Here is a 21,634-nt window from a genome sequence, read left to right as displayed (position 1 = left end):
AAAAGCATCTGACAGGAAACAACTCCTCCACCCTGACACCACAAATGCTTCCAGAGGAGCGTGTCCTCACGAAGCCCAAAATGTTGTTTGGTTATGTCATTTATGGATTGGAACCAAAAAAATGTACTTAAAAATTAACTAAGAATGGTAACTTTTTTATTTACATTTAGAATTGTGTTTTTTGATTATGTGTTGTTCCTTTGTAAAGATTTGTAAATACAACTTAATGCTAAGGAGTCAAATTAACATTCAGAGGAAGAAAAATGAATTCCTATAACATGACACACTGTGTTGAAGTTGTGACCAAAGTTCACAGTCAAGTTTGTGCAGTCACTAAGAAGATCCAAATGAATGGGGAAAAAAGCCTCAACTGATTTTTGCAGTAGAGCTCGGGAGGAAAAAAGTTTTTTTTAAGCTGACCCCATCAAACAGCAGAAAATCCTCTGAGCTTGCTGAGTTCAAGATTTATTTGGAATCATTTCCCAAACCCTAGGATTAGAATTTGAGGAACCCTACATGGAAATCTCCTGCACTACCAGTTGAGCTCATACACCAATGTGACTGCGAAAGAAAGTGTCTAACCTGTCAATGTTTGCACTGCGGGACACAGACAGTTACTGCTGGCCACAGCTCAAAACGTAGGAAGTTCAACTCTGCAAAAGGTCTCGATAATATACAGATATTGTGCCTTACTAAGGCATGTACTTTTCATGCATAATGCACAGTAAGAGAGGACCAATAAGCTGAGTGTACACAGCTTCTCAGAGATGGAGGCATGAGATTGAGAGACTCTGGTGACACTCTGTAGACAGCGTGTGGTGGTTTAGCCGATGAGATTAGAGCAGTTGTCAGTGATGTGGGGGACAGAGACGCCTGCATTGTGATTAATGAAGCTGCTCCAAACTCATTTCTGAGAATCTATTGATCCGGTTCTGTGGCTGGCCTTGTGCTGAATTAATCTGCCTGCAAGTATGCAAGACTTATGTCTTCTTTTTCTTCTTCTCTGCAATCAGAGGAAGACATGAATCCCTTTGCTGACACTCACACCTCAGAGAGGACTCTATCAATGCACTGCGCTGAGATAAGTATTAGGAGCGACAAGTGCAGACAAAGACATTCGCTCAAATGTGTGCTGTTTATGATGCAGGAAATACATGTAGAAAAAGTGATCAAACACCATCCACCATGGCAAAGTTCAAAATATGAAAGTAATAATAAGGTCATATTATGTCTCCATAATTGGTGCACAGTGCATCATGGGTTGAATCAAAAGTTCATGTAGCCAAATTTTCAGGCTCAGGAAAGTTTTGTGTTTACATCATGGTTTGACACATCCTTTTGTCTGCACAACTTAGCTTCACAAGGACAGGGGGAAACTCACACAACGTGATTCAGTGTTCGTATTACAGCTCTTACACACCACCTCATCTTCCCTACCATCTCTCTCTCTCTCTCTGCATGTTTTCTGTTTTCACATGTCCTCCTACAGACTGAACTGTGGCCTTTCTTACTGAGCCACAGAGGAGACGGATTACTGTCACAAAGCTCACACATTTCCGCAAGCTTTTTTCCCCAACAATCAATAGATTCTGATAATAAAGATCTTTGTTGTCTTCTTTCAGTGCCAAACAGAAGCTGTTGTTACAGGTTATGCTGATCAGCCGGTTTTTTTTCTTGATGTTGAGCCAACTTAATGAGAAAACTGAAACGTTAAGCCAACACTGATATTCAAATAATTAAATAAAACTCAATGGTATTTCAGCAGCCTGGTAAATAAGCCATTCTTTATATCAATACTGAACATAAGTCTTTCTTTTAAATGATAAGGTCGGATGAGCAAATGCTGGCAGCACTCTTGTTCTGAACAACAGTGTAGTCAGAAGTGTCTGGCCTCCAGCTTGCAGGAAAAAAATGTGTGGAGATGGCTGGTGGTTCTGGATTTCAATGGACTATTTCCCTGAAAATTGCCAGTGTTGGCAGGGTCACTGCTGATTTTTCCCATGTGCAAATCCCCGCTCATGTGCCACTCATGTCTCTGATGGAGGACAGCTGGCACCGAGTGACCCTCTTAGCCGTGCAGATTGTCAACTAGAATTTTTTTTCTCCTACATTTTGGAAGGCTGTAGTGTCACAGCAGCATTTGGCTCTCAGCTCTGCATGTTTCAAACTAGAGCACTCTTTGTTGAAGCTTCTTGGTGAGGGTGAAGGTGTTTCTGAGAGTTTTGGAGATGGAGCTGCGGCCCCAGGGCATCCATGAGTCAGCCATTCACACATGTTATTGATTTCCAGCCAGGGATGAGAGAAAAAGTTGGTGTTGAGGTTAATCTTGAAATCAATTCTTTTGAGCATCTTTTGCTCACTGTACCGTCAGCACTACACCAGGCTATAGCTACTTAATACTGTTCTGTTCTGTTTTTCAGCATTGTAAGTAACTTATTTGTCAGTCAGCTAGTACAGTACAAGCAGGGATGTCCTATACAAGATTCAAACTAGCTCTACAGTCCCAGTACAGTTCAATGAAGACAACATTGTTCTAAATCAGAATACATTCAACCATTACTACAATACAAAGCTAAAACAATTTGTTTTCAATATATAGCCTAGGTGTTTTTTTCTGAATAAAAATGCTTCATCTCTTTAATAACAAAGTAATAACATGAACAGTGCTGTAACATGCATATGGTTAAAATTATGTAATTTTTCATTGTATAATTTACATTCCCACTGGGTGTGAGTTGGTGCTGTTTTCTCAGTGTGGCCTGACATAAGACTAAATATTCTTAACAATCATCCCTCATTGTAAACAATATCTTTTTTTTTTAAGTTTCTGCACACAGGCTTGTTGTATGCTCCCTTTACAGTCACATCAGCAGGCACGTCATCGCTTGTGTCACTGCTGCCAAAATAAGCCAATTAGGTTTATTGATTAGTTGTGAGCACGTTAGACGGAGCCGGAACCTGAGTACAAGGAGATCCAATTGAATCGCCACACTGTAAATAAACAGGAGTGATGCGGTGGGCAGCCTGCCACATTGTAAAAGCAGCTGTTATTATATTACACTCGGGAGGGAAACCTGTTCATTCACCGACATGAAAAAGCAACAAGAAGTCATGCATACTGAGTTTAATGAAGGCTGAACAGACAATGGACTGCGGTCTGATTTTTTTCGGGGTGAAAATCCTTCCATATACATCTGGAAACAAGTGAACTGACGCAATAGCTGCGTCATTCTCGACCAAAAATTATGCATTTTATTTATTTTCCGAATCCTTTGATTGATACAGACAAACGTGTAGTATGTCTGTGTGTCTGTGCGTAAAGTGTCGTGCACATCCCCGGCGTATATGGAGCGCTTACAATGGTTACTCCCGCCAGGTTTCTCTGGCAACCCCGTCTGTGCTTTGTGTCCATGGCAATGGATAGGCTGCGCTCTAAATTCCCTTTTTACACCGGGTACCAAAGGACCAGATATTTGACGCCATGGGTCATGAGCTCATTTGGGTTTCGATTCCCAAACAATGCTCCGCGCGTCATGAGTGTGGCTGATGTGAATGTGCGGCTCAGTATGCGGAGGGCGAGAAACACAAAGGGACATTTCAACAGGATGCCAGCGACACAAAAGGGGAATCACTGCCATCATTTCAACCCTCAGGTGTTTTCTTTTATTGTAAAAATGCAATCGCAAGCCATATGTGTCATGCAACATATTGTTCTCCTCTTTGCTTAATTGTGTGTCTGTGTTTGACGATCACCAATCAATGCAAGTAAAGCATGTGATCTCAAACCAGCACATCGTGCAGCTACAGGCCTACAGTAGCCTAGATCTCGAACGGCAGTATCCACATGCACCATGCTGGGGGGATGGATCACCATCCACTGATTGCTATTGTCTCCAGTCTTACCTCAGATGCTGGTTGAATGGTGGCGCTGGTTAAAACCTGTGATTTAAGGGTTAAAGCAGTGTGTGTGTGTGTCTGTGTGTGTGTGTGTGTGTGTGTGTGTGTGTGTGTGTGTGTGTGTGTGTGTGTGTGTGTGTGTGTGTACACACAAGGCAAGGCTTTCTTCTTACCCTTGGAAGCATCCTTGTCTTCTTTAGGCTTTGCCACTTTTCCGCTCATAGATCCCAGTTTGGATGTATAAATCCCGATTTAGACAAGGATCGAAATCCCTTTAATTTCGGACTGTCCTCAATGAAATCCTTAGCAAAGGTTCCAGGTGCTGAGATAAGGGTTCTGTGAAGAGAGAAAGATTCATCATCACACAAACAGCAGCGTTTGGAGTCAAAGCAGGGCCACGGAACGAGACAATGGACCGTGGGAGCTATACTTGGGAAGGTGGTTATCAATAGGATATCAATGGAAACATCCAACTATTGTTGCCCATTGAGCCCACTCACACGGAGCACGACAAAGAGACCCATATGGTTTAAGTAAACACCAGGAAGAAGCCAGTGTGCCTTCCCAGTGTTTTTACGCGTTAACCTACCTTATCTCCTCCACGTTTTCTGCTACATCAATGCACATTGATGAAAGGAAACGCTCCCACCACGAATCCCGTTATGTTGCATTCAAAAAAAATCACGACCTGCTTCTTCTTCTTCTGTGACAAAGAAGAGTAGCAAAAGGCTGAAAAATGGAGAGCAGGTTTCTTCTAGAGTGGTCTTTAATCAGCGTGGAAAAGAAACAAAGAATAGAGGTCAAAACACTGATCAGTCCTATGTTCACACAAACCCCGGGAGATATGCCATCCAGTGGAGCTCGTGCGAGCAGCTTTTCTTCCTCCTCACGAGCTGTGGTCCTCTTAAACGCGTGGCGGGCAGGATCAACAGGATATAGCCTACAACGTGAGAGCGCTCCCCCCCGTTCCAGCGCACATTCACACCATGCACATTTGTTTTTCTGCCGTCTGTGTCACCGCCGAGATGAAAACGAGCTCCATCCGTCAGCGTGTGTGTATGTGTGTTCAGCGGCAGCCCGTCGAAGTGCTGGAGATTTAAAGCAGGAGGTGGTGCTGCATGGTGCTCTCCATCTTGCTGTTGCTCTCATTCAGTTTGCCTTTGCAGAGCTATGCGTCATCCCATTCACATGCAGCCTGCGCAATTTCTTCTTCTATGATCTAAGGAGTTTGTTAGACTTCTTAAAATGCATGAGGTGACATTTGCAAAAAACGGCTGGATGAAAAATTATAACATAAATCAAAGTGGATTGATTTTATCGATCATAATAGAGTTTTATTGGACAAAACTCACATAAATTGCATTAAAAGCAATATATTTCATCAGGATAGGCTCTAACCTCCAATATTCTGCCTGAAACAGTCCTGTGTACAAGGTATCTGTTGCACATGATATAGATGGTACTGTTGAGTGACGTCAATACAGCTCAACTTAGTTGGAAAGAAAATGCACAAGTTAACATTTCCCCCAAAGTCTCCCCCCCCCCCCCCCCCCCCCCCCCCCCCCCCCCCCCCCCCAAGCTTACAACACTTGACATGTTTTGCCCGACAAAGTTGGACAGTCTTGCATTGCCCACATTAAAAGACACTTCAGCTTGTCAAAACATTTTGGAGCCCCTTCTTTAAAAGTCTAAAATAAAAAGACATAAACCATCTTTTTCATTATCAGCTTATCCAACTTAAATCATCTCATTTATGATACCACGAGCCTGTTTGTAAAAGTCGACACTTGTTTAACACTACAAAATGCAATGAATATATTCTTCCATTGTTGTTCTCATTTTGTTCAAGAATAACTTTTTATTACCCACTATGAGAAGGTTCCAGTCAGTGTGCATTACAAAAGAAGCATGAAATCTCTTTAGAGAGATTTAATCTCTTTAGCCAACTAGATTTGTAAAAAAAAAAAAAAAGAGAGAGTTTGTGATTATAATCCCCAAAATATCTCTCGTCTTCATGACGATCTTTGTGATGTCACCCTAAACTGACTAACATTTGTTAGTTTTGAAATTCCTCAACTCAACTAAAGCGGCTTTCATACAAGCATGCAGCCCAAAGAGTTTCACAAAGAACAAACAGACAGGAAATAAGAAAAGAAATCGACAACAACAGAAGAAATGATGAAAGACTAAACAAGAACCAACATAATCAAAGGTTGATTTAGAATGAACAATCTAAAACATTGATAGAATAAAACACAGAAATAAATCAAATCAAATCTGCAAGAAGTAAATAAGACAATAAATTTCAGAGATACAACTATGATCAGATTTATTAGCACTTTTCATTTGAAAGTCATGCCACCAAAGAAAGTCTTTAAAGACTACTTCTGACAGTATATCAGCATATGATCTATAAGATGAGAGACACTTTACTCTATAAAGTCATTCAAATTCTTATAATAACAAAACAAACAGAATCTGAGCCTTATTGTGGCCCGCTGCAGGGAAATGGTATTAATCATATTTTAAGAGTTGTAATCAACACCCACTATTAAGTAATGGACGCTCCATACACAGCATGTTGTCTAGAAAGAAAGATAACTGACTTTAAAGCTTAAAGAGTGTGCGGTCCTTACCTTTGAAGCCTGAAAAGATCAAGTCTAAAAGGTAAACCTCATTCTTTGAAAACCGTCCAGGTTAAGAGGGAAAAATCCAAATACTTTCCCACCTCTTAATCCACTTCTGAGGTCAATATAACATTTCAAAATCTGAGTTTTACTTTTATCAGCGGTCTAATCACAGTCCTTTTACATCTCTCAGCCGTGCAGGTCTGTTTGCACTCAGTGGCAGCAGAGGAAAAAAGACCTGCAGGTTGACTGTTACAAGATCTATATAGTTGCTATTTTTAGAGGAAACAAGACTCCTTTCAAACTTTCTTCACATGCTCCAATCTTTCGGAGGCGTCCAAAGCTCACTGTAGCCTATTTGATCTGTTTCAGGTCATGGCTCTCACTGAAACGCTCCAATCGTTATTGGTTTAACAACATATTTTACTCTGAGTTGAGTCAATTTGTTCTCTTCTGTGATTAAAGACGTTGAAGTAAAGTTATGCTGATAATAAATCCAACAGTCTTTCAGATGTCTGGCATGTGAAATTCAAGAGGACACATTTTAAAATACGGTTGCAGTCATCAGAATTTTTCATCTTTTTCAATCATTTGCCAAAAATATAACAATTCTAATGCTGGAAACTGAACATAATAAACCTTCACCAACAAATCAGTGCCATCTTTGGAATAATGATGTTACAACAGCTTCCATAATGGATAAAGTAAAAGTTCAAATTCTGACAACAGAAAAGTAACTGACTGAAATCACGCTGTGATATCAACCTCTCTTATTTCATACATGTCAATATGTAGAATGTGAGCTTCATTGGAAACACAATATTTCCTGTGTTTGATACAACATATAATGATGTCTTGGGTTGCCATGAAAACAACACCGGAGGGATGACAAGTAAGCTGCCTCCTTTTTCCTAAAGAGACCATCTATATTGATATTTTTGATTGACAGTGAAATAGACCAGTCGCTCTGTGTGTATCAGTAGATAGGCATTCGTTTATTAATCTCCATTTAAGTAACTGTGCTCCATCTTTGTTTAATTTTAACTTGACTATTTTTATCCATGCCACTCACTGTTACCTCTCAGAACCTTTCCTGTTATGTTTCCTACTTGTCCCAGTAGATACCACCATACTCTGATCATAGAGACAGCTGACTGCTTGTCCATGTGCCTAGTTGTTCGTACTGAATCCGGATTTATAGCTAGAAAAAGCTCATCTACTACTTTCAGTTAGTTAGATAGCTTGTTTCCTTTTCTATCTTTTCTTTCTTTTTATTGAGAAAATGTTTTGATTTATTGTTATTTTTAAAATGACAGTATCTGCGTTCTTCTTGGTTTTCACTGACAGTGAGAAGAGGCACGTTTATTATTCTTATAGCAGCAATCCTAACAGCATACCTGAATCCAGAAGACTGTGAATCGATTGGAGCTGACCCCCCAGTAGCTGTAGGGGTCACAGAGGTCACATTGAGGGGGGGGGGGGGGGGGGGGGGGGGGAGCGTGTGTCTTCAGAACAGAGCCGAACAAAATCAGCATTATCACACAAACAAACACAGCACTTATGAAGTGTAGTGAATATATATAAAGGAGCACCACTCTGACTCAATAAAGTGTAGCTTTAAGTTGTGCTCTGATATGCAGCAGTCATAGAAAAACAGAGTGCCTTGGAGTTTTTCTTGTTTTTTTTATGACATTTAGAAATAATTCAGCAATAAACCTTGCCTGAAAAGTTGTTTCCTTACATGAAAACTGAAGTTTGTTTACCATTTAATGTCACCATAACCTATTAATGGTCTCAACTAGAACATTTTCATATCATGATAAATTAAACCATTGACAAAAGCAACCTCACCTCCACTCTCACCATACAACATTTGTCTCATTTTGAATAATTTATTGGAATAACCTTAAACCTTCTCAAACAAACTTAAAAAAACAACATTATTATTGTGTTTAATCACAGGTACAAAAAAAGCCTTGGTGTTAGTGTCAGAGCTTTTGATGGGATACAATCCCTTATTGTGAGTTTGCTGGGTATGTATAATAGTTAACATGAAACTATGCACAACACGTCTTAAGCTGTTTATATAATTTTAAACGGGCTTATTAACCGAGTTTGTGAAGCTTCCAGAGTCAATAAATTCATATATATCTGCTGAATGATTTTTAAGTCAAAAGAAAAAGAGCAGAATAAAGAAAAGAGCACAGCAGAGTAAAAGAAACACTCCAAAGGTTCCTGATGACCTCTGACCTGACCAAAAGAATAATGACTTTAAACTGTGACTCTGCAGCAGGACTTGTGCATGTGTGTGTTTGGAATGAGTTTGAATAGCGAGGGTTAGTGCAGAGTGTTAATGTCAGTGGGTTGTTTACCCACTGTGTCCATGGCCTGTGGCCCTCGTTAACCTTTCCAGGACGTCACAGTACAGCGCTACATTCAGCTCCAGCCGGTTTAAAGCAAAGCCCTGCGGCCCGGCTGGTTCAGCTCAAACAAACTCCTGACTCACACTCTGTCACCTCTGATGTCACATCACACACTGCAGCCACAGAACCACCCTGAATGTCTTCTGTTTGGCTGCTGATTGAACGACTGCTGTGTGAAAACGCACCATCTCCTTTATCTCACACTGCCCCGCACCCATGCTCACACACTCAGCACACTCTTCAGTTTTAATTTTTTTTTATTTTTGTTGGTAATTTAAAACCAGTTAAATGTCTATAACATAACCCTTTAAAGTACAGCTGTTGTAGCTCCATAATATCAGGACTGGAATCGATAAGTAATTCACCTCTCAGTTAGAACTAATCATCATATTGTGCTATTTATCAATATACAACATAACAGTATTTATATTTATATTTCACTTTAATGACACATTTGATGAAGAGCTCGTATCAGAGGCCAGCATGTTTTATGGACTCCTCCTCATAGTTACATAATCATGTAGAGTCCATCAAATTCAAACTCCTTCTACATTACAGATTAGTTTTAATGTGAACATTTATCCTGGTATACCTGGAAGTGTATTCAAGTACACTAAAGTTACATGTGCAAACTGATATCTGCCTCCAAATAGGGTCAAATTATTCTAAAAATCAATTTCAACTTCTTAATTCATTATGTGTGAGACTTAATAAACATTAATGTAAGTACACCTGTCATCTACTACTGGGATACAGGCTGGAAGTGTATTTTAGCATTCTTATGTAGATTTAGCTGTAGTTAAAGTTGTAGTGGAATAAAGCATCACATGCTCTCAGGCCGTTGGTAAAAAAAAAATGTTTTGTTTGTTTTTTGCACAGGTTTACTTCCAGCACTGGCGTCTCCCAATATTTAAAAAACATGTTGTTTAAACAGATTCAAGGGTTTAAACTGAAATTCTGCTATACCAACGGGGATCATCCGTGGGCAAAGAGGATAAATGGGATGATGGAGGATTGATTGAACGGTCGAATGAACATATGATCATCATACAAAAATCTCTCTTATCCATGCATTGAGATGTTTGTTTCAATCTTTTTGGAGCTACATGGTAATTCTTCTTGCTAAACGTGCATATTGATCTTGCAAGTCAGCTGAAAATCAATTTCCAATCACATGGGTAACAGCCACTGACCACATTTGCACCCTAAGCTGACTTATGAATCAGTTGCATAGGATGAAAAAAATTACACTGACCCCGTAGCGGTTTGATTTGTACCTCGGTCGTACTGAGAATCACCCAGGGTGATATAGGAGCCAGTATGGGTACTAGGAAGGATCAGTCCTAAAAGTCCTTCTTTCTGACAGGCAGAGAGGTGTTGGAGGGTGATTAATGCTCTGTTGTTGTGAAGAGGGGTCATTTGTCTGCCTCCCACTGTAGGAGCGAGGCTGATTCAGGCTCTGAGTGAGGCTGATAAGGTAATCAGGCTGGTTCTGTTACATTGAGGTTCTGATGACAGTAGATACAAGCTGCAGGTCGAGCACTGTTGGATTTGTGTCTGTGTTTTGTGTAATCTGGGTGGAAATGATCAAAACTATCTTCTGTGTCACACTGACAAACATGTCAAATGTTAATCACTACATCTGCTGACGCTCACGCTTATCAGGGACTTGCAGGTTTGCTCATTTTAGGCTTTAAAATTGAAGATTCATGCAGCTAATATAAAACATGGACGCTATAAAAAAACACTTACCATTCTTCTTTATTAGTTTCTACTTTAGGGAGAAGATTAAGCAGCATCATGCAGGAGCGGTCCATGTCATATGTGTTAGACTTTAAATATTCACATGTTGCCATCATAACTGAATATAATGAATAATAATATAGCCGAGAAGCTACTGCAGGATAAAAAGAGCCAGGGACTGCAGATTAAAATAAAGGACATACATAAGTTCTGCATGTGTGTCTGCATGTTTGCATGTGTCCATAGGCTCACACATCAAAGTGATGCATTCAGTGAAACATAAATATAGGAGAGTCCCCCCCCCTGCTCATTAATCTCTGAGCGCTGACCTAAGCTAAAGGTCATAACGGGGTCAGCAAGTTATTTCAAAACTAAAGAGGTCAGGGTCGAAAGGTGCAACACCATGTCATATTTCTGTCACGTCGCTCCTATAATGCAGCACATAATTGACCCTGCCGCTCTGCAGATTGCTTTTTTTATATCGCTGATGTCACTGAGTCTGGATGTATCTCAGCTGTGGGACAGATGATCTACATGGATTTGGTGCAGCTGACACTCTGCCTTTTCCCTCTGGTGATGAAGTCCTCATCAGTGCACCGGCATCAGAGTTATTAGCACCTGAAGCGGGTTTTTACCTGGTTACGAGTGAAAAATGTGGAGTTCAATTATTATGATGAGAAACGTATTCCACACCTGATTGAGTTAGTGCTGTTTAGCTTTTTTTCAAAGTCATTTCTTCACATTCAGCAGGAAAACAGTGAGCCTCATAGCCACTTTCTGACCAGGAGGGATGAGAGCTCCACTTTTCATTAACGGTGGATGAACATCCTGCAGCCGGCAGCTTTTGTCAGCTCAGCTGCATCACCTTCAAAAGACCAGGAGAAGATTCAGGCTATGTTTCCTTTTTTTTAATTCTTTCGTTTCTGGGTCACTGTTGTCAGGAATAAGCATGGTTAACTTCATTTATACTCATAAAATGTCACATTGCACTTGATTATTCTCTTAATTTATCCTTATTAGTTCCACACCTGCACATAGATGTTTAAAATCACGCTATTCCTGAATATGCACCCTGCAATGATGCACGTATTTAGATAAACTCATGATCTAATTAGACCAAGCGTTACTGGGTCACTGACCCACTTTAATATGGAATCAATGCAATGAAACAGAAAAGCAATCTTAGTATAATATATTTATTATTATATGTAAGGTTAGCATCTGCTGCTATTTCAAGCACAACTACAAATGGCAGCTGGGGTTTAAATGTGTCTTCTTTCTAATGTTTTACTGGCAGGATTTCATCTGAATTGCCTCCAACAGTCTATTTAAGACTATTGGACTGTGACTGGTGTTGTGAGTCTGTAAATACAAACATCTCCTCTCCTTCTCTGGCAAGCCAATTGTTTAAACGTGTTTGGCATGGTGGGGTTGCAGGCGGGCAAGCTGAGGGAATGGATGGGAAACATCAGGCTTTAAAATGATTCGAAATGACTTTACTAATTAATGGAGCGAGGCTCTCTCAAATATCACATTAATGTCAATGACTTTATCCAGAGGAGGGGGTGGTGGGGGTATTAGTGCTTTGAGGCCTGCAGTGCTTCGTCTTTACAGCTCACATCATAGGCAGCTCCCTGTGGATATTACTGTACAAGCTCCCAACACTGAAGAGAAGTGAGAAACGCCCAGAAACACCCGAGTATCAAACAGAAATCAGGGCTCTTTATTTACCAGCTCAGTAGGCCTATAGCTTTCTGCCTGAGGTTTCTGTACTATTGAATGCCATGGTAATGATAATGTCAGCTATAGTTTCAGAAATGAACTTAAGTATCAAAAATGTGACTAAAAATGTCTGGGACTTTGAGCGTTTTTCAAACAGAGGTGACAGCTTTGGATTCTTAGTTTCTTAAGTCGCAGAAAGCTAAAGTGTCAGCGTTGCTGTAAAGGAATAGTTTGAATGTTGAAGAAAAAAACTTGTACTTACTGCTTTACCAAATGTTTATTGAGAAGATTGTTACCACTTACTCCTGCCTGTTGAGTATAAATCAGCAGCTATGAGACGGTTAGCTTAGTTTAGCATTAAGGTATAGAGTTAGCCTAGCTAACCTTGTCATCTCGAGGCCCACACCGTTGTGTACCGTGTTTTTTCCTCTTTGGCTTTTGTATTTGTTAAACATTTTAGATGCTATTCTCTACTCTTAGTCTCAGAGATACTGGTAGAATCTTTTTTAACACCTTTCGGAAAGAGACAAGCAGGCTGTTTCCTCGTGTTTTCTGTGTTTATGCTAGGTTTAGTTGACTATCGGTAGCTGTAGCTTGATATTAAACAGACATTTGAGTGGTATATCAATCATCTCATATTACTTTGGCTAGAAACTGAGCATGCATATTCTTCACATACTTTTTTCTGTGTGAGCTTCTATTATACACTTTTTAAATAATTATTCTTTCCACAGTCCTATAGCCTACTGAGTGAGTACATTCACATCATCTCCCTGAAATCTCTGCTGTTTTTGAGCAGGTGACTTTGCAGAGTTTCTTTCTGTCTCAGGAGGATTTCACAGAGAAAACATTTGCCTGCACCTGATGGTATGCTCATTTTAGAAGTACACACAAACTCTCTTCATTCAGTCGTGTCTTTCTGTAAAGTCTTCTACATCAGATCCTCTTCCTCTGACTGCGGCTGGGCTGATGATCCAAAACTGACTCAGAGGGGGAAACAATAGTGATCAAAAGCTAACCCAGATAGTGATTGACTGTCACCAAGCAAATACATAAATAGCTTAGCGTGCTATTTTTGCTTACGTCAACATATAATAGAATAAAAGCATCTACATGTCACAGCCTGAATAAAATGTTTTCAAAACCATAAAAGCTGGAACGTATGAGCTCACTGCCCTGTGGCCCTATAGGATCTTTTTATATTACTAACAATAAATCATTCAAATGTCACTGTGTATGAACCCCCCAACACTGTAGTTTTGTAGATGTAATGTTTCCCACACTGAAGACCAAAACATCCAGGAACGATCCAGACTGCAGACAAGTAGTGTGATTATAAATCAAAGTGTCTGTCATAGTAAAGTAGTGTTTGTATATGAGCTGCAGCCAAATCTCACAGAGTCAAATGATTACAGAAACAAGGTCAGAGAGTTTCTGCCAAATCTAAAGACCACTCAGGCACACAGAGTTAGCCCTGCCTGACATAGTCAGTATCTACATGTAAGAACCAACCTTTTTGTGAGTTTTTTTTATCCAACATAATTTCAAAATATAGACATTACTGAGTCCTTATGCAGCGTTCAAAACCTCAAGAATTCCTTACGTTTGAAATTGAGTTTATTTTAATTTTAATTTTTACAATCCTGGTATTCAATTTTAAAGTTTAAATAGGAGCAATTTTCATCCAAGACAGTTTGTTTTCACTGTTTTGTTGTGAAAGATGAATGAGAAATTATCAGCCTGATTTTTATGAAACTTGGAAGAAGCCAGTAGCATGAGCAAAGCATTACATCTCATCTTCACAAACAAGCAACAGTATTAACTGGACTGTTACACAAGCATCTATATGGCAAAGTAAATGATGTGTTGCAATAAAACATTCAAAAAACAAATTTCAATAAACTCAATCATCACATAGAACAGTGGTTCTCAACTGGTGGGTCGGGGCCCAAAAGTGGGTCCCGGATCCATTTTCAGTATGGCACGAGTGTGTGACTGGAAAAATAATGTGTGAAAAACAATCTCATAATATTAAAAAATATCCAAAATTTGGGTCGCTATTTGTCATTAAGGAGTTGGTGGTGGGTCCTGAGGCTAGACCAGCTGAGAACCACTGACATAGAATAAATGCACAGCTGAGATAGTATCTTGGGGTCTGCAGTCTTGTCTTGTAAGTCTTGTAGTTGTGGAGATATATACAGAGGTAAGTGCGGTATATTTGTATAATGTGAAAGATTGGACTATTCTCGGCGGTCTGTGCTCTCTAGGTGCTTTTCTAGTTTAAATTCACATCATCAAATTTGATTTAAGATTTCACAAGACTAACTACAAAGAATTCAGTGATTGCTTTGTATTTGTCATCACACGTTTCCACAAATTCTGCTGCTCTTGTTTGAGCTCTACAAACTTCCCTTTTACCAAAGCAGAACATAAGCCCTCTGCAAATGACACCGTGTCCCTGGTGAAAGACTGAGCTCTGGGTTGTACAGTAACAATCAATAGCAATGAGCAAGCATCAGAGTTTGTATTATGTGCGAGGCCCTGACTCCATCCCCTGCCGCACTGACTAATCTAATTGGAGTCGACGCAGACTCCCCAGCTGAGCGCTGCTGCCAAAGAAAGAGAGGAGACGGAGATGACAGAGAGAGCTTCACAAATCGTCCGTCAGTCACAGACAATATGACTTCCTGCTATCCATCGACGCATACCACTCTGTGCTCGGCTAACAAATCCTCACCTCTGTGCTGATAGCAAAGACTGTTGTTACTATTTTCTCTTGTACATACTTTAGTAAGCTCTATCACAGGTGTGTATCCACTCTGCTGTTAAAAAAGTACCCAAGGCTGAGTGGAAAGTATGTTATTGTGTTTGTAAAGCCCACAGACTTTAAACAAAGATCAGCAATAGACTTATATCTTAAAATATGACTCTACTTCAACTTTTTTTTTTTTTTTTTTTAAGATTTATTTTTGGGCTTTTTGTGCCTTTCATGGAGAGATAGGACAGTCGATAGAGTCGGAAATCAGGCAGACAGAGGGTGGGGAATGACATGCGGAAAAGGAGCCACAGGCTGGATTTGAGCCTGGGCTGCCCGCTTGGAGGATTTTGGCCTCCATACATGGGGCGCTCACACTAACCACTGCGCCACCAGCGCCCAAACTTTCAACTTTCAACTTTATTGTCCCCGAGGGGAAATTTGTTTCGCAGCCATGTGAAAACAATGTGAAAAAAAACCATATAGAAACACAGGCACATAGAAACAACGAACTCTGTGAACAACATTAAATACTAAAAAAACAAGAGCTCATCAGGTAACAACTGGAAACTGAGATTGATAAAAACGTCCTTAAAACTATCATCAAAACCAGAATAAAAAAACTCATTATCAGTCATCGGGGTCATCATTGGAGTTCAGACACTTGATGTCCTGAGTTATTAAACGTTTTTTTAACCTGTTGGATTTGGCTTTTGGCAATGTGTATCTCCTGCCTGAGGGCTGAAGCTGCACTAGTGTAGTGTTTATATGGTGTCTTATCGTACAAAAAAAAGCGGTAAAGAGTTCAAGAAAACAGTTGTAAAATTCAGCTACTTCTCATTTAATGTCTATTTTTTCTCATGGAATTGATTCCTGATAGTGTCAGTGAAGGCACCAAACCTACTTTACTCTGCTATCCATCTTGGCTGGGAGTGATGGAGAAGCTCCTGTATTGAGCAGACAGTGTTAATTATTTAAGTATGAATAATTCAGCCTCTGAACGATTGAATGAAATATAAATGCCCCCGGTCAATAGTTGCCAACACTTGAGAAGACTTTGGACTCCCTGTGGGGGGATTTGAGAGCCAGTGATGGGCTGCTTCTTCTACGCCAGACCACAAAGTGACACCTGAGTTAAATCATCAGCTGGCACGCTGAATCAGCACCAGCGCTTCATATCATTCCCATCAACACTGCATCAATGCTGCATCAATGTCTTGAGTATTGAGTAAACATGACATCCCTTTCCTCCTTCAAAGAAAAAAATACTATTCTGAATGAAAACATCGTAGAGTGTCTACAGTTTTTTTTAAAAGTCATCTAATCTTTATGTGTAACTTCATGTGTAACTATCTTGTTCTGCTTGTTTACACTTTTTAAAGTTCTATAATATCCAAATACAACATCATGTGTAAAACTTTTGTAACTTGATAAACATTTGTTTTCCTCGCTGTGTCTGATATTTTAAAATCTTTCATAAGTAAGATATTTATTTTAAATTTGATGACTTTTTCTTCAGCTCTATTATTAAAGAATTAGAGAGCAGCTTCCTCTGTGCTCCAATAATAAAGGATAGATACATGATCTCCTTTTCCCTGTTGTTGTGTTATCTCGTCTATGACTAAAAATTCATGAACGCCATCTAGTGGCGAAAATTCCAATGTGCATTTCTACCTTTGACATCTCTTTTAAAGGACTGAACCTTAATATTTACAGTCTATGGACGGAACACAGAAGAAGAATAACATCTGGATTTGTCTTGAATTTTACAAAAGCCATTTCACAAATATGATTAGACTACATGAAGCCCAGTTCCAACTGAACAGATCAAAACTGCTGTAACACGATAGCCACTGAGAATCTCCACCATACTGAATGAAGAATTCATGTAGGTCAATCAAAAGTGAAACAACTGCTTCATCAGAACAAAAAAGCACGTCTTTTAGAGAGTGGGGATTTTAAAGTATTATACATTTGTAAGTACAAAACAATAAGATTATGAATATTAGTTAGAATGATAGTGTTTACAAAGCTTGACATAAAGCAACCCTTGGCTAATAGACAATCCTAATACAACAATCTACAAGTTATTTACATACTGTTTTTATAACTTTGTAGTTTTTGTTTCAAAGGGCCCATGTATGTGTGTGTGTGTGTGTGTGTGTGTGTGTGTGTGTGTGTGTGTGTGTGTGTGTGTGTGTGTGTGTGTGTGTGTGTGTGTGTGTGTGTGTGTCCGCAGAATGTCTCTCAATAAGATAGTGAAAAGTTGAATTTCCCCTCTGGGATTAATAAAGTATATGAGATTAAAAAATATAAATTAAAATGAGTTGTACATTTGGGGGGGGAAAGTGTTTTAGCAGAAAATTGTATCATTGGTAATCCTAGATGAACCCTGACAGTGAAGAGTGGGAGCATTAACACCGAAGGCCTCAGACCTGAGGGAAAACCAGGCCCTGAGTTTTTAACAGTCCCACTAAACCTGATGGTACTGCGGTATGAGCCCCTTTTCATGGAAAATCCACTATTTCATTACTGTTGATTCAGTTACAAAAAAGAAAAAAAAACATTCTTGAGATCTGAATGAGTTCCTGTCGTTACAGGTGGATGTTGACACACTGGCCTTGTTTTCAGACAGCGTTGCTGTGTTTTTCCTTCTGTGGGTGTTCATGTGCAAACAGAGGTCTGTACTTTGGATTGACGGTCAAGTTTGAGTGTGTCGGTATATAGGAATAATTAGAATGGACCTGTTTTCTTTCTCTTTCTTATGTTTGCTGCTTTTGGACTCTCAGCTCGGCTTTGGAGGTATTGAATGTCGCGTCTTTATGCTGCACATAGAACATTGTTTGTACTTTTTACTTTTAGAGCCCTGCACGTAGAATAGATTTTCTATTTACATTTATGTACAGCAAAGTGTCTCTACTTTAGTTGCTGCTTTGACCTCTCGAAACGACAATCTGAACATTTATTTTCTTCCATTGATTATAGCTCCAGCTCCAGCCTCAGGCCCCGTGTTTTTAGCCGGTCCGGCAGCAGACAGCGTTCTGCGGAGACACAAACGCTACAACACTGGTATGTTTGAGGAGATTCTAGAAGGTGACTTGGAGAGAGAGTGTACAGAGGAAGTGTGTGACCTGGAGGAGGCCAGGGAGATCTTTGAGAATGACGACAATACGGTGAGAAAATATGTATTTTATTCTATGAATCTAAAAGTATTTTTTGTTTCTCCAGCCATACTGATTAAAGACTGTACTCGGTATTTTAGATGGAGTTCTGGGTGAGATATACAGGTAAGAATGAAATGTTGCTTTACCTTGTTGGTCTAGTATTGTTGATTATTATCATTTTTCTCAGACATTAGTAATCAATGCCATATATATTCTCTTGACAGGTGCTTATGATTAAACATTTCTTCTTCCTCTTCCCTTTTCCCTGAGTAAACATTGCTTTGTATAACTAACCTGTACAGAATGAGGTCATTATTTGAGCTGAGGTTCTGTGTCTGAATTTTTCCAGATGGCAATCAGTGTAAATCAAACCAGTGTCTGAACCAGGGGACATGTCAAGACCAGCTCGGCTACTACACCTGCTCATGTTTGCCTGACTTCACTGGCAGGAACTGTGAGATTGGTGACTGGCTTTTTTTTTTTTTTTTTAAATGTCATTGGAAGAAATGTGATTTTTATGCTACATGATACAAATTGTCTCCAAAGATGAGATTAAATCTGATCAGATCTCCGTCTCAGAGGATAAACATCCAGATGCCTTTTGTTCCTGCTTTCTAAATCAAATCAGTCGCCTGCAGTCGTTGTGTTGTTTAGGTCCTAAAATTAGATTGTTTGTTCTCTTTGGAGAGTCTAAGAACAGAAGCTTAAGTGCCCTTGCTGTGAGTCCTGTCTGCATCTACCTGAATCATGTTTTATTATTATGCTGTGTTTGATTGTTTAAGTGTTAAGGAGAAGTTCACTATTTTTTAAGTCTGTCTAAAAACAATATTTCATGGTCACATAAACCTTGTGTTTCATTAGTCTTTCTTCTTCTTAGTCATAGCAAAAAGGTGTGATGTGACTAACGGAGGCTGTATGCACTTCTGTGAATCCATGGGAACCTTCGGAGCAAAGTGCTCATGTGCCAGAGGATACAGGCTGATGCAGGACGGCGAGAACTGTGAAGCAGACAGTATGAACCGCTTCCAAATGAATTTTCTGCTAAATATCTTCCTAATGACTCCTAATTCCACCGTGTAACTCGTCTTTTCTCACATCACCAGCTGAATTTCCCTGTGGCAGGACCGTTCTGACAACGTTCAGTGGAGTATCCACGAGGTCTCTGCTCAGCCAGATAAACATCAATTTACCGTCCAACACCACCTCTACTACACCCCCTCCCTCTACTCCAGCCAGCACACAGCTGCCTTCTACAGCAGCCAGTGACTCTGTTACAAGCCGACCCTTGAAGAAATTGCCCTTTTGGGTGTTGAGAGACGCCGAGGCCCCCACTGAGGAGCAGCCAAAGTTTTATAAACGCATTGTGGGAGGCAAGGTGGTGCGTCCAGGAGAGATCCCATGGCAGGTAGTGTATGGAGGTAGACGAGTTTAATGCATGTCAGGTTTGGATACAGAAAAAGCATGAGAGAGAAAAAAACAGCGTTCTTATTTTTGATATTTCTCTCCATCTTTGATTCAGGTGGCCTTAATAGCTCGTCCCAGTGGTCAGTTGTTCTGCGGGGGCTCCATTCTCAGAGAACGCTGGGTAATCACTGCTGCTCACTGCCTCGTGGAGGGTCTAGGCTCCTTCTTCATCAGACTGGGTAATATTCACTGCCACCTGAGAAAATGTGTTATTTTTATTTATCTTGTGTGGTAAAAAGAAATCTTTAGTCTGAGACATTTTTTGATTGTACTTTTTAAACATTGTCTATCTATGAATTCATTAGGAACACAACCTCCAGATACTTTGTTAAAATTTCTATAAGATTTGTTGTAACTTCTTTTTTCTTTTTAGTTGTTGTTGTGTTATTTTTCTCTTTTATGACGTAATGTTGCTGTCCTGGCAAAGTTCAAGAGATGTATGGTTAGAGTTGAATTACTTAAAAATAAAAGCAATGATTATGGAAGCCCCAGAGTTTAGTTGTATGTGTCATTGTGTTTGAAATACTTTTTGATCTTGTATGTGTTTTGGGTGTAGATTAAATCTATTTAGAGAACCAGAACTATCTGAATCAATCTCTCTCCTCAGGGATGCATAACATCTACATCAATGAGGGCACAGAGCAGGATCATGAAGTGTTGGAGCAGCACATGCACCCCCGCTACAATGCCACCGTAAGCTTGTACAACCACGACATCGCCTTGCTGCGCTTGAAAAGCCCCATCACCTTCTCCGCCACAGTGAGACCCATCTGCATCGGGCCTAAGGCTTTCATTGAGGGCCTGGTGAAGGCGTCCTCCCCGGCTACAGTCAGCGGCTGGGGCAGAACACGCTTCCTGGGATTAACAGCTGACACGTTGCAGAAGGTGGAGGTTCCCTTCACAGAGCGGACAGAGTGTAAGCGCAGCAGCAGCTCCAGGATCACCCCTGTCATGTTCTGTGCAGGATACTATGATGAGGAGAAAGATGCGTGTCAGGGGGACAGTGGAGGTCCTCACACAAACAGGATACATGACACCTGGTTCCTGACGGGCATCGTGAGCTGGGGGGAGGAATGTGCAAAGGAAGGGAAATACGGTGTGTACACCCGGGTGTCGCTTTATTACGGCTGGATCAACCATGTGATAGGATTAACTAAGCACAGGCTGACTCTGGATGTGGAAGACCCCGACCTTTAACATGAAAGATGATAGATTAAAAAAATGTAAGTGGCTTACAAATGTGTTAAATGTCGAATAAAACAGCCTTTTATGATAAGCGTTTTTTCTACTTCTCAAGCTTTAAAAAAAAAAAAATAGCATCGAAACTGATGACACTTCACACAAGTAGAAGGTCAGAGGTTTAGACTCTGCAACAAACAATATGTCTGATTTGTACTCTGGACTCTGACCTACCTGTGCCATGCAGGTTATTTTTACTCGAGTGTTTGTTTTTGGTCAAGAAAGCACTTAGCTATGCAGCAGTTGGATAAATATGTAAGTTACATTCAGAGTATAAATTAATTCTCTCTATATAAATAAATAAATACAGGAGCCATATACTGTACATTTTAAAGAATGCACTAGGGACAAATGTATTATTATGATTACTAGTAGTATTTATGGGTATATTTAAAAGGCTTCAACCTTAATAATTTTATAGTTTTAAGCATAATATAAAACAGATGACATCAATGTATGTTTTATTAATGTATTGTAATGCACTGAGAGTGTAGACTAACATAAAAGCACACTACTCCCACCTGGTGGTGAATAAATGTATCACAAGAGATGGAAGCAGAGAAACATTTTTTGTTGTTGCAAATCCAGACATTAGTAGTC

General features: G+C 39.9%; 4 protein-coding genes across 7 annotated transcripts in view; 3 read left to right on the top strand and 1 right to left on the bottom strand.

The window, feature by feature from the left end:
* The window catches only part of fgf13a (fibroblast growth factor 13a), a 98,539-nt gene extending 91,795 nt beyond the window's left edge, over positions 1-6,744 (bottom strand). For 2 of the 3 annotated variants that reach the window (XM_061048401.1, XM_061048404.1), the window contains exons 1-2: positions 4,487-5,059; positions 4,071-4,233 (exon numbers count right to left, since the gene is read on the bottom strand). In XM_061048401.1, coding sequence (XP_060904384.1) covers positions 4,071-4,119 — 49 coding nt within the window. In that variant the 5' untranslated portion in view covers positions 4,120-4,233; positions 4,487-5,059. Of the gene's footprint in view, positions 1-4,070; positions 4,234-4,486; positions 5,060-6,533 lie in introns of those variants that run through there. The other variant, XM_061048402.1, reaches the window with a different exon arrangement.
* adgrg4a (adhesion G protein-coupled receptor G4a) overlaps positions 1-8,858 on the top strand; it is a 382,000-nt gene extending 373,142 nt beyond the window's left edge. Inside the window, exon 28 of the mRNA XM_061048399.1 lies at positions 8,847-8,858. The gene's annotated coding sequence lies outside the window, so the exon portion shown is untranslated. The remainder of the gene's footprint in view (positions 1-8,846) is intronic.
* The window catches only part of rab41 (RAB41, member RAS oncogene family), a 209,847-nt gene continuing 190,662 nt past the window's right edge, over positions 2,450-21,634 (top strand). The window contains exon 1 of the mRNA XM_061048411.1: positions 2,450-2,454. The gene's annotated coding sequence lies outside the window, so the exon portion shown is untranslated. The remainder of the gene's footprint in view (positions 2,455-21,634) is intronic.
* f9a (coagulation factor IXa) lies at positions 17,791-21,071 on the top strand. 2 transcript variants are annotated; one of them, XM_061048377.1, is made up of 8 exons: positions 17,791-17,978; positions 18,159-18,340; positions 18,430-18,454; positions 18,681-18,785; positions 19,209-19,343; positions 19,435-19,736; positions 19,851-19,974; positions 20,403-21,071. In XM_061048377.1, exons 1-8 carry the CDS (start codon positions 17,906-17,908, stop codon positions 20,990-20,992), a joined length of 1,536 nt encoding a protein of 511 aa, XP_060904360.1. In that variant the 5' UTR covers positions 17,791-17,905; the 3' UTR covers positions 20,993-21,071. The 2 variants fall into 2 exon arrangements, with proteins under 2 accessions (XP_060904360.1, XP_060904359.1); XM_061048376.1 differs by having other exon boundaries at positions 17,792-17,978; positions 18,681-18,794.

Source organism: Labrus mixtus, chromosome 10, assembly GCF_963584025.1.
Source record: "Labrus mixtus chromosome 10, fLabMix1.1, whole genome shotgun sequence".
Classification (NCBI taxonomy): Eukaryota; Metazoa; Chordata; class Actinopteri; order Labriformes; family Labridae; genus Labrus; species Labrus mixtus.
The sequence above is the reverse complement of the archived record's forward strand: the minus strand, read 5'-3'. Positions and strand labels throughout refer to the sequence as shown.